Source organism: Centruroides sculpturatus, unplaced genomic scaffold (assembly GCF_000671375.1).
Source record: "Centruroides sculpturatus isolate CEXI.00-Female unplaced genomic scaffold, Cexi_2.0 scaffold667, whole genome shotgun sequence".
In the NCBI taxonomy this organism is placed as follows: Eukaryota; Metazoa; Arthropoda; class Arachnida; order Scorpiones; family Buthidae; genus Centruroides; species Centruroides sculpturatus.
In genome coordinates this window covers 345,724-358,359 of record NW_019385247.1, presented here as the reverse complement: position 1 = coordinate 358,359, position 12,636 = coordinate 345,724, and the positions used below count along the sequence as shown (strand labels likewise).

Here is a 12,636-nt window from a genome sequence, read left to right as displayed (position 1 = left end):
ACCCCCAGGTGGGTCGCGAAGCCTTACACGGGGGGTCGCGGGTAAAAGAAAAAGATAAGTGTTTATAGGTCCTACACTACAATAAAAAAAACTAGAATTTCTGTGCGAAGGCTGTGCCTGTTTATTTTATGGTTTTTCGATCGATATTTAAAAAAGAAAATTAAATATGTAGTTTTTAAAATCACTGATATAGTTTAAATATGGCTCTGGGGGGTCGCCAGAATTTTTTAACTTGTAAAGGGGTCACGTATTCAACAAGGTTGAAAAACACTGCATTAGTAAAGCAAAATTCATTTTACATTCAATATAATTGGTAACCTAGATAATGTAACAATTTTAAGAAAACAAAGCACCCCTTACAGTTTATGAAAAACCAAATAGATACACAAATTCTCTTAATTCAAGTAATTAGATCAGATTCTAATATGAAAATGTAAAATCTGGACAGCTTTTTAAAATATGTATATGATTCTGGTTTGAAGTCTCTCTAAGAAACTTCAAATACATGTTCATACTGTATAACTGGCTCAAAATGACTGCATACAAATCAATCTTACTGAAGTGTTGCTTTTGTAAATTGCAAAACATTAATAACATTTGAAATGGAATTTGATTGATCCCCTTTTAAGATTAAATCTTATTGAATTTTGAAAACAATTAATTGCTGTTGCTTTTTACATCAAATGAACATTTTCTCAAATCAACCCAGAACTGCAAGAATTTAAGTAGATTTATAACTATTACAATTATTTCTCAGTATACACACTGTTCTGTAATATTTTAAGCTTTTAAATGTAATAACTAATTATTTAAGTTAAATAAAAAAGACTTATTACCTCAAATACTAATACTTAAATGGTGGTCAGCTGAAAATCATTTATCTAAGATTCAAATATTTTTAATTTTGTATCAATACTAAAACCAAAATGGGAAAGTTAAGAACTTTATTTAAAAATTTAAATGCATGAAATCTACATAATTATTTCATTGATCTTCATATCATATTATGGTCCATGTTTTAAAGCAAAAATCATAAAATTAAAATCTTCAAGTCATTTGTGTAAATATATTTTTTAATATAAAAACATTTTGAACTTGCCTTTTATGAAATTTCACGTTTTCTTTCAAATGCCCTCTAGTGGTAACGAAAATTTCGTTTGCGTTAAGGAAAAAGTCGACGCCAAAATATAGCTAAATTTATGTCTTTTTTAATTAACAGCAGTGATTTTTTGTTTATAACTTTGTAAAGCTTATTTTTATTTATTTTTTAATTTTAAAAAAATATAATTATTTTGAATTTTATGAAATTATATGAAATTATATATCTAAAAAATAATTTATGGAAAAGGTCATTTATTTTATTACGCATTCTTCAGTCATTAAAAGATTTTTTTATATCTACTACTACGAATCAAGGTAACTAAATAATACAGTTTTGAAGCTATACTTATAATCATCTTTCGTTTTTGTTCAAAAAGAACTGATTCCGATAGGGCGGCGTTCAGATCGTTAAACATGCGAAGTTGCTACGAGTTTCAGTCAACGGCATATAACTACTACTAGTAGTATTAATAATACTATTAGTAGAAGAAATTCGGGGTCCAGTAACGTACTAGACACCGAATCGGAAACGGCCGGATGGATGTGCGGTCAAGGCAGGGGAGGCCCTAACAAGGTTTACAGGCGGTGCGAGATCTTATTGTGGCGCCCCACTCCTGTAGAGACTAAACTGTACATAGAGACTAAAGATAACATACATTTTTTACATTATTAATAACTCGGGCCTCCGAAAGATTAATATAGTAGTACTATGGATGAGAAACAATAATAGTAAAAAGAAACAATATTTGTTTGAAAAGATTAACAGTCAACAACGTTAAGTGTGAATTTCACGCTACATGTGCATACCTTTGAAATGCTCACAACCCAGCTCACTGTTGTATAGAATTTATTTTGGCGGGTAGGTTTAAGTAGTAATAAGGTGATTGGGTTTTATTTTTTGCGCAGATGATCTATATGTTTCAGCCAAAATTTCAGAAAAATTTTTACGCTTTCTGTTTTATGCTAGATTTTATGCCGAATTTCACGCATGTGTGTTCCTAGCCTTAGAGTTTCTTCTTGTTTTAATACTTGCTCTGGTGTGTTGTTAGTGTTTTCGTTCCTATATCCGCGCTTAAAAATAAAAAAAAATTACAGATAAAATAAAATGTTTAAAATTTTCCTAATCGCTTTTTCACATATGTTTTTGTTTATTACAAAAGAAATAATTCAAATTTGTAAAAAGTGTAGATGCAGTATAATTTTTAAAATAAAATGTTTAAAATTTCCCTAATCGCTTTTTCACATATGTTTTTGTTTATTACAAAAGAAATAATTCAAATTTGTAAAAAGNAATTACAGATAAAATAAAATGTTTAAAATTTTCAAGAAATATTTATATATTTCAAGAAATACGGTATAGTAAAAACAAAGCTCCAATTCTATAAAATAAAATAGCTCAAATAATATTACCATTTAAAATTATTTCAAAGATAAAAATCCCAGACTGAATTTCAGATCAGACTCCAGAGTTAGGCGGGCAGTCCGTTTTTTGGACTATTTTGTAATTATTAAAATTTAGCAGATGAGTCCAACGTTGGGCAAAAAATAACAACAGCAAAGATTAAGATTATTAGACTATTTCGTATTTCTAACCCTTCTACTATATTATATTATAGTAGCTTACAGTATTTGATTTATATTTACAAAGGTTATTTTACGTAAGAGTTTATCGTAAGCAAGAGTATATGAATCACGGATGTGAGGAAGTTGAAGATAATTATGGCCGAATATATATGATAGATTGGTCAAATTTTCTCAAAAACACAAAAAATAATTATAAAACATTAAAAATAACAAAAAAAGTTATTTAATAACTCATATGATATATATATCGTATATATATCATATACGATTTACAGAAACATTATTATGTCTGTTTCTTCCTTATATACATCTGCGATACTTTGCTATGAAGTTGTGGTGAACGTCTTCCACCATCCACATCTTTTGTGAAAAACACGACAGTTAAGCTGTGGAGTCAAATGCAACTGCTTTTCTACTGTTGTGTACAGGTACGGATTTAGGTTTTTCGGGGCCTAGGGCTTATTAATTAAAGTCCAATGGGGCATCATAATTATCACAATTTATGGAAGTTTTTACTCAATCACAGATCCCTGTATAGAATCATTGAAAGCGTTATACGATATTTTGGTGTGTAGCATCCACCAGCTAAACCGCGAGGTTGGTTCTCTCATTTGCATGCGCAAATGAGTATAATCCGGCTACTTTATACGATTCAAATATTTTCGCCGTGGAAGTTGTCCGGTATTCGACAATACAGCGCTTCCATTGGGAATATGCATACACAAATTTATATTCGAATATACAATAGCAATCTTATCATTTTTTTTCACATGTAGTATAGAAATTTGTAATTAGATACATAACGCGGTTATAATAAATAATTAATTAATTCAAAGTACGTTAAAATATGAAAATAATCACACAATATGTATTTATATTTTAGAAAATATAAGGGAAGCGACGCTTCCACAGCTTCTATGAACGGCACACCATTGGTATCTATATGCTCTTATATGGTAAAGAAAGTGTTCATTTTGTGTCACTTGTTCTCTGTGTTTCTGCTTCAATTACTGCAGAGGAACTGTGAAAAAAACAGTTCGAAATGTATTTAGTATAAGTAAATCTCTTTTGTTATAAATAAAAAAAAAACTGTTAAAAAGTTCGAAGTGATTTTATTTTTAAAGTACCTTCCTTTTTGAAGGTTTTTAGAATTACATATATATTTTAAAAGAGTAAAGAAATTCAAAAAGCCAAAAAATGGCTAAAACAGAAAAAAGCCAAAGTTGTTAAATTTGGGCATAAAAAGACCAAACTGGCAACCATGACATGAATAAGTGAAATATTCAATGATTTTTCGTAGCGTCGATAATCGATGATGTCAGAAAGCTAGACAATCGTCGTCCAGAATCGATCACATGACTCATCTGACGTCACGCCTAAACGCCCTACAAATGTTCAGCGATTTTTGTATTTCAGGATCTAATCACCAACTTTAATACTATAAAAACCTTGTGAAAATTCTATTTAATATTGACAGTTATCAAATCCAATGTATTTATTTTTAATTTATAAGATACATAATTTTAGATTTGCAATAAGTTTAGAATGTTAGTACTAAAATTGGGTAAAATAATTAGATTTACAGTAAACTCTCGATTTAACGGATTAATTGGGGAAGTGGCATCCACTATTACCGAAAGTCCGTTAAATCGAATGTTTTACAAACACATTAATTAATAACGAATTTAAATGTGCAATATATCTTAATGTCAGGATGTAACTTATGAATAAAATATTACGGACCGGATGGCCGAGCAGGTAAGGTGGCAGCCTACCGCTCTGGGAGACTCGGGCTCAAACTAGGACTCAGTCGTAAAATCCCCAGGAATTTTTCGGGGGGGTGGTCTGTTCTGATATGCGGGCACCGTCCCTCACCACCCGGTCACCCCATTGTGGGCCTGCTAAAAAGAGGCCCTCTTAGTGCCCATAGGGCGGAAGGAATAAAAATAAATAAAATATTATGTACATGGAGTAATTTATACTCTTTGTCAACCTTTCAGCACACACTAATCATGATAAAAAGGTTTTGAATTATTCCTATAGGATAAATTATTTGTCCAGTAAATCCAAAGTCCTTAATTGGAAGATTTTACTATACAGTAGAGCGTCGTTTATCCGAATCAATTGGGAACTGGGGTTGTTCGGATAACTTATTTTTCGGATAACCGGTTACTGTATGTACGAAAAAATATATTAACTTATCCCGTGTTGAAATTTTTCTCCGTTGCGTGTCGCTTCGCGTTGAATTTTCGTCGATGTTAAGCCCAACATAAACTTTTTAAAATAATAATCGTGGTTATTGTATCGTTAAAAATGATTTCTTTATTTTTAAAAACGAAATAAATACATTGAAAAATATAAAAACAAATAAAAATTATACTTTAGGCCGACTGGAATTCTTTCGGATAACCGACTTTCGGATAAACGACGCTCTACTGTACAGTAATACCTCGAACTTACGCGATAGGTGGGACCGAGCGATAACCGCGTAAGTCAAATTCGCGTAAGTCGGGGTATAATTTTGCAATTTGTGTAAAATCCAAGTCGGATGTATGTAAGCTAATAAATGTTCTCGTTAATCTTATCGCGTCTTTTGATTCGTTCACGGTTACAAGAAATCACCACATAGAGTCTCTCAAGTCTCCGTAGATATAACCAGAGCCGGCCCTACCATAGGGCGAACGGAACAGCCGCTCCAGGCGCTAAGTCCAAGGGGGCGCCTCAGTAGTAAAGAAAATTAAAGGGTATAAATTAGGGCAACCAAGGAGGGCGCCATAATAGGATCTCGCTCCATCCTAAAACTTGCCTCGGGCCGGCACTGGATATAACAAACAGAAATAAATAACACAAAATAAATTGTAGCTATGTGTCGATTCCGCGCGACACGCCGGAACATGTAAGCTGAACAATAGTGTGGGTGGAGTGAGTAATCAATAGTTGCATGGCGCTCAAACAAAAGACGAATCGATGAGATTTGAAAATCGCGTAACTTCCGCGTTCGCGTAAGTCGAGGTATTACTGTATATATATTATAGACTACTAGCTGTTGCCCGCGCAGTTTTTGCAAGCAAACCCCATTTATATTCAGTATTTCAACAACCATAGTAATTGATACCTGCCGCTGAGAATCAAACGAACTGTTTTCAATTTGATCAATTTTCTGGAACGTTTACAATCGTTCTATAATCGAACCAATATGCGATAACAAATTCGATTTTAAAACAGTTCGAACATTTGGTTAAAAAATCGAAATATATAAAAATATTTATAATAATGCCTGAAATGTTATCAATTTAATACACCTAAGTACTCAATGAAGACTAAACGTTGTTGAAAATAAAAAATCGCATCTAAAATAGTACAGTAGAAGTCGTTTTTCCGGTTAAGCCTTAATCCTTTCCCTCTTCTCCCCGCGGGGGAAGTTCGAGTAACTTCTTAGTGTGCGTTTTTATGACGTACCCTATGTACCAAATTTCACCTCTAGGTTCAGCGGTTTGCTCTGGGCAATGATGAATCAATCAGTCAGTCAGTCACTCAGGACAAATAATTTTATATATTTAGATTAATAATATATCATATAAAAAGCTTTCACAACAAATCTTTTATTTGTCATTAAACATATTATACAATAATGAATTATATAAAATATATTATGTAAATTAATAACTATACTTATAACAGTTATATATTACAAATAATGTTAACAATGCAGGAAAAATGCTTTTTTAGTAAAACAGAAAACTGATTGATATATACTGTATATATATACATTTTGTACAAATAAAATATGAACAACATAATTTCACAACATAATAGCTGCTATGAAAATCTTCAACACTTCAAACATTAATATCAAATGTTGACAATATATAATTTAAATAATGTATACATTGACAAATTTAAAATTTTGTAATTGGAGGAAGAGAAATATGTGACTGCAAGCTGTATAAAAGAACATGTAGATGTGATATTACTTTATTTTGAGAAGTATTTTTCAAATGTAAATGCAAAAAATGAACACAATGAGTAAAATTTTTTTCTATGTTACATAATTTTTCAGTTTTCACATTATCAATACCATTCTTCCAACACTGTTGAAAATTTAATGCTAAGTTCAGAATTAATGTTATAGCATCTTTCAAAATAGCAAATTTTGGATGAAGAAGAGAATATTCATAAATTTGTGCCAAATAGCAAGTATGAGAATTCAACACTTGTTCAATATTTATGGCTTTCTGGAGTTCTTTCTTTAACTCAGAACCTCCATGTTGCTGAATCTGAGTCATAATATACATATGAAAATTATTTATAAAATATAACAATCTCATTCGTAAAAGATACATGGAATGAATTTTTTGAAAAAGTGGTAATTCAGATTCATGTTCAAAAACTGGTGACGATTTTTTACTTTTCAATTCTTCAAATCTAAGTTCATCTAATGCATATTTAGCACATTTTACTTGCATCAAAAAATTAAAAATTTCATGGTATTTCTGTTGAGAGGAAAAATTTAAAATTACATTTAATGGCCAACTTAATTTATATGAAAAATGCAATGAATTTAATTCATTAAGTTTGTTGTTTCTATTATTATAATGATTTAGATCCAAACTAACTGTTAATTGATTTTGTGTATTAAGATCTTGATACAGTAATGCATCCTGAAGTGCAGCATTTACAAATGCCATATCTTTCCATACCTCTCCATTACACAATTTCTCAAATATTTCAGAATAGAAAGCAAATAGCATATCACCAAGTTCCATAAGAAAAAATTTTCTAATTATTTTCATATGATAGAATAAATTATATTCTTCTTTAAGTATATCAATTAATATTTTACTAATTATCTGACATTTTCTTTCAATACAAGTATGCAATACTGTTTTAATGCTAATAGAAATTGGATATTGACTTGAATAAGAAAGTATTGCTTTCTGTTCTAAACTTTCTATAGTTGTTTCCAGTACTTGAGAATTTGTGCATTTAATCATGTTAGAAAAATTATAATGCAGTAATGGATTATTATTAATTATTGTTGTCAACCAATCTGAGAAATCTTTATCAAAATTTTCTTTATCTATAGACATTTGTTTGCTTTCTTGATTATTAGAAACTGAAATTATCTCTGTATTGTCATTATCCAATTTGTTCTTGTTAAATACATCAGGGAGCATGAGTAAAAATTCTTCATACAAGGATTTATCAAGAACATTTTTTATCATATATTTTTCTTTGTTTGAACAACCTAAACGTCTAATAATTTCCATAGATTTTCCAGCTAAAATAATATTTGATAACAATGGCTGTAAAATAAAATCTTGAGATATATCACTTGGTATTGGATGCATAAAGAATGCATTTTTCCAGAAATTTTCATCCAAAACATTAATTTCTATTCTTTCAACAATAAACTCTTGCCATGGATCATTTAGAATCCCTCTGCTTATAAAATCATCTAACAACTTGAGATAGGGTCGAAATGTTCTTAGAAATATGCTCAACACCAAAGAAACAATTCTAGAATTAGAAGTCCAAGTAGTATGATATGTTAAATATCTAAATAAAATAGTTAATAATCTTACAGATCTATTCCAAGCGGGAGAATCCGACGGTGCTGAGATAATTCCATCTTTATAAATAGTATAAAGAATTTTTATTTCTTCAAAATATGACTTCAATTCATCAGTCATTTGGATTAATGTTATTGTTTGATTTTGGTCTATTAATTGCTTTTCAAATTTTGTGATTTCTTCAAAAAATTTTTTTAAACTCTTATTTACGCTATCTGCAAATGCTTGGTAAGTCTGAGAACATACAGCAGATCGAAAATCTAATTTGCCAGAAACTTTGATGAATTGTTGCAAATGTTTTATAAAACTTCCATAAGAACAAAGATCAGACAAGAAATTATAAAGTGTCAAATCTGTTACATGGGACATCTGCACAGGCTTTACTTGAAAACTTCCATCTTTCCAAACAAATAATGCAAGATCTGGCACTCCTTGCAACATCCACAATACCTCTTTTAAAATTAAACGTTCTGATAATGTAATGTTACCGTTTTTACCAGTCAACTGAAAAGTTTCCAGATACTCTTCCCATTCTTTCAACAGGTTTGCAACTTTAGCTTTACTTGGTACTCCAAATGAATCAATATCAGAGTGACTATTCCAATAAGGAGCTACTATGTTATTCTGAAGCCATATACGCTCTTTTGACTCTGGATGAAAAGAAGTGGAAGTTGTCGGTCCCTGGGAATTTGTGGATTTACTATCGGTACTTCCGGTGATATCTATTCCGGAATCATCTCTTTCCGGCGGTATCGTTTCAACAGACATAATTTGATCTTCGGTATCTTCTACGACCTCTTCATCTTCTTCCTCCGAATATTCGTGATAACTGATCAAGGAATGATCCAATTCACCTTCCAGGAGATACTTTCCCCAGTCTACTTCATCAGCACTGACTATGGCACTATCGTTTTCGTCAATGTAGGATAATTCATTGTCAGTCGGCGATGCAGAAAGATTCAAAAGCAACGATAAGATGGAGTAGGCTAAATCATTTCCACAAGGTGTTCTGGAATTCACATCTTTTATAAATGTTTCTACTAAAGATCGAAAGGTTTGAGCCTTTTTATCTTGACAATAAATAACGAATTTATCGCACAGACCCTTTATAGTTTTCTGAATTTGATTACTATTAACATCCAAAAAATGGCGATACTTAAAATTCGAATTAACGTATTGTACACACAAACGAAAATTTTCTGAATTTTCCTCGAAGCCAGTAATGGCTTTTACAAGCGAGCGTACATCATTTTCCATTTTCTTTTACAACTAAAAACTACAATTTGTAACGAGTTTACAAGATCGGAAACAAACAACATTCCACTTACGTGACCGGAAGCCCTCTAACGGTGATAATAAATTACGACATTTTCGTAGCAACGAGTAGTATCAATTTATCAACAAGGATTATTTAATAGTATTTATTTTGAAATATTTAATTAAATTTTTAAAAAAGAATATAATAAAAATTAATTAAATATTCTAAAAAAATTGCCATTGAAATTTTATGTAAATCATATTCGATATTTCGATACTTAGGGAATGTCATAGATGTTTGTTGAAAACGATTAATTTTTTTTGAATTTTGTCATTTCCGGAAATGCAGGTGATGATAATTCGATGGAAATTGTGAGAAGATGAGAATTGAAATGGGTGTGAATGGAATAACGAGTGATAGTACGATGTTGTTGGTATCTATAGTTGCCATTATTTTACCTTTGTCTTTATCATTTTGGATCGTATGTTTCCTCTCATCTTGGTACTCCTCAGGTAATGTACCAGTACTTCCTTACAATTTTAAAATAATATTTTTCGTAGAGTAGAAAATATATGCTATAAAATCGCGTTTTCCTTATATAAATTTAGTTGTTATGCGTATCTACGATTGTTTGTTTACTTAAAAAATTACCTTTAATAATGTTAGCGCTGTATGCTTTAATCGCATTAAAATTTAGTGTGGTTTTTTTAAAATTGTTTATGAATATTTTTATAAGATTCTTTAGTTATCTTTTCATCCTTCTAATTTATTGGTTTTTTAAAAATTTAATTAATTCAATTAATTAAATACGTTAATTAATTGCAATACATTTTTTCGTTTTTTGAGTAATGAATATTTGGAGTTATGTATATTTTTATTTGTTGACCATGTTTAATAATTGATGCAAGTTTGTTTCATGTTAAAGATATATTTTGTAGGTGAATGCACATTTCCTTATGATTATATATAATTTGTTGGTATATATACAATATAAAAAGAAGAATTTGTATATCCTGGTTTGCTAAAAGGAAAACATATTTTGTTTTGCAACATAATTTTCAATAGATTTTCTGTTTGTATAGTTTTATCCTTATAGGAGGAAAGGGTAGCAACTATAATCCCCACTTTAGATCATAAAAGTACAAAACTACCAAAATTTAGATAATCTTTCATGATGCAATTGATTAAAAATACAATTTTCACTAAATTTACCAAATAAAAGACTACATTGTTGTAAAATAATATATTTGTAAATTAGGAAAACTTAATACTGACTCTTAAATTCTGTCAAGCTTTTGTTTTTCAGATTTATAATTTATAAAAAAAAAAAAAATGTTATATTAACTGATTTTTATCAAAGTAAAATTAAAAAGAAAAAAATTGAAAATCAAAACTGAGTATCCCATTACATAATTAATACATAGTATCTAATAATAGTAATTAAGACATCTATCTTATTTGTTTTTTTATTATTTTAAATAAAAAAGAACATTATATTTGATTGTTTTTTTAGTTGTTAAACATAAATTTTAAATAAGCCAGTTTGTTTCTTGAATGAATGAAAAAAGTTACTTTAATTTTTTATTTTAACTATTTGATTGTTTTCAAATATATATGTCTTAATGTAATAAAATTTACTGCATTTCTAAATTCTATGTTATAAGGGAAATTTTTAAAATTATAGATGTTTTGCATCTGATCTTAATCGAAGCATTTATTCTAATTACTACAGAGAATCTTAGATGTTCATGGACAATTGAATGAATTGATTCACAGCTGATTGATTGATGTGCTTTTTGCAGATTCAATGACTAAATTGACATAGTTTTATTTGGATTCATTACAAACTTGGTGTATTCAGTTTGTATTCTCCTGTGATAGAGAGGTTGAGGCCGAAGTTTTAAATGTGAAAACGTGTACGTCGGACATTCAGCGCCGCTTTCCTGTAAGCCTAGAAGTTTGACATTGGTGTTTGGAATGTCGAGCATGATTCCACTGACTATCCAAACACCATTGTCAAGTGGTGCTGAACGTCTGACGTACACGTTTTTGTGTTTAAAACTTCGGCCTCAACCTTGCTAATATTTAAAGTAAAAACAAAATATGTATAAGAAGCAATATACCAGATAATATAAATCTATTTTTTTCTGAAATTAACTCTGAGAGATTAAAATGTAAATTATTTAAATCAGAAGTTCTCAACTGGGGTCCACATAGACCAGTGTTTCTCAACCTCTAATGAATCGCCAGTCCCTTCAACGTAGTATCACCCCCTTCACTTCAAAATTCCAATGCCCAGGGCCAAGGCTAACACCAAATTCGTACTGCATTGAATAGACTAGTGACTAGTATAATGTTATTTGTTTAATTATTGTAAGATATAATGAATAAAATAACTAATTATTCTTAATATAATGTTTTACTATGTTGCCCAGAAAATTGTTTTTCGCCCTCACCAAAATATAAATTGTTACTAATCGCCCCCTCAACATGGAAAAACACCCATATGGAGGCAATATTGTCCCCATTGAGAAACACTGACATAGACTGTAGGGGTCCATGTAACATAAAAAAATACCGAATTGGGGGTTCACGGCGATATTTTTGTGGTCTATAGGATAATTGTACTTCAGAACAATTCTTTTACTGAAAATTAAATTTCTATAGTATATACCAGACATGGGCAAATGCGGCTCTTTTTGAGTTACTTGCGGCTCTTGAAAGTGTTAATTTCTGCTTTTTATTATTATTTTCACAATTTTATTTCCACAATTTGTGGAAATAAAATTGTGAAAATATGTTTATTAAAAAAATTCAATATTTGTTTTATATTATATTAATATTATATAATAAAATCGCAGTACAGAACTGCGGTACAGAATAAAAAAGTACAGAACTGTAGCTCCCATGCATTTTGCAAAACCTACATTTCGGCTCCCACTGAACTCTTGCTTGCTCACCCGATTTATAATATAATTACTATATTATAAAATTACTTTAGAAACATGTAAATGAAGAGCAATGCATCTACAGTGTCAAATAATTTAATCATATTCAGATAATGTACTGAATACATTTGTCTTAGCCAAAATTTTGATCACAGAAACATCATTTTATTAG

General features: G+C 30.1%; 3 protein-coding genes across 4 annotated transcripts in view; 1 reads left to right on the top strand and 2 right to left on the bottom strand.

Moving 5' to 3' along the window:
- The window catches only part of LOC111636691 (ATP-dependent RNA helicase DHX8-like), a 74,866-nt gene extending 73,648 nt beyond the window's left edge, over positions 1 to 1,218 (bottom strand). For both annotated transcript variants that reach the window (XM_023381986.1, XM_023381987.1), the window contains exon 1: positions 1,100 to 1,218. The gene's annotated coding sequence lies outside the window, so the exon portion shown is untranslated. The remainder of the gene's footprint in view (positions 1 to 1,099) is intronic.
- Positions 1,219 to 6,409: 5,191 nt separating this feature from the next.
- On the bottom strand, positions 6,410 to 9,616 carry LOC111636695 (gamma-tubulin complex component 5-like). Its single transcript, XM_023381991.1, has one exon. It carries the CDS (start codon positions 9,513 to 9,515, stop codon positions 6,585 to 6,587), a length of 2,931 nt encoding a protein of 976 aa, XP_023237759.1. The 5' UTR covers positions 9,516 to 9,616; the 3' UTR covers positions 6,410 to 6,584.
- A 167-nt stretch (positions 9,617 to 9,783) lies between these two features.
- The window catches only part of LOC111636696 (transmembrane protein 19-like), a 24,608-nt gene continuing 21,755 nt past the window's right edge, over positions 9,784 to 12,636 (top strand). Inside the window, exon 1 of the mRNA XM_023381993.1 lies at positions 9,784 to 10,028. Coding sequence (XP_023237761.1) covers positions 9,896 to 10,028 — 133 coding nt within the window. The 5' untranslated portion in view covers positions 9,784 to 9,895. The remainder of the gene's footprint in view (positions 10,029 to 12,636) is intronic.

Excerpts from the sequence above, each read along its gene's own strand:
- LOC111636695 (XM_023381991.1), bottom strand. The coding sequence starts at position 9,515 with ATGGAAAATGATGTACGCTCGCTTGTAAAAGCCATTACTGGCTTCGAG.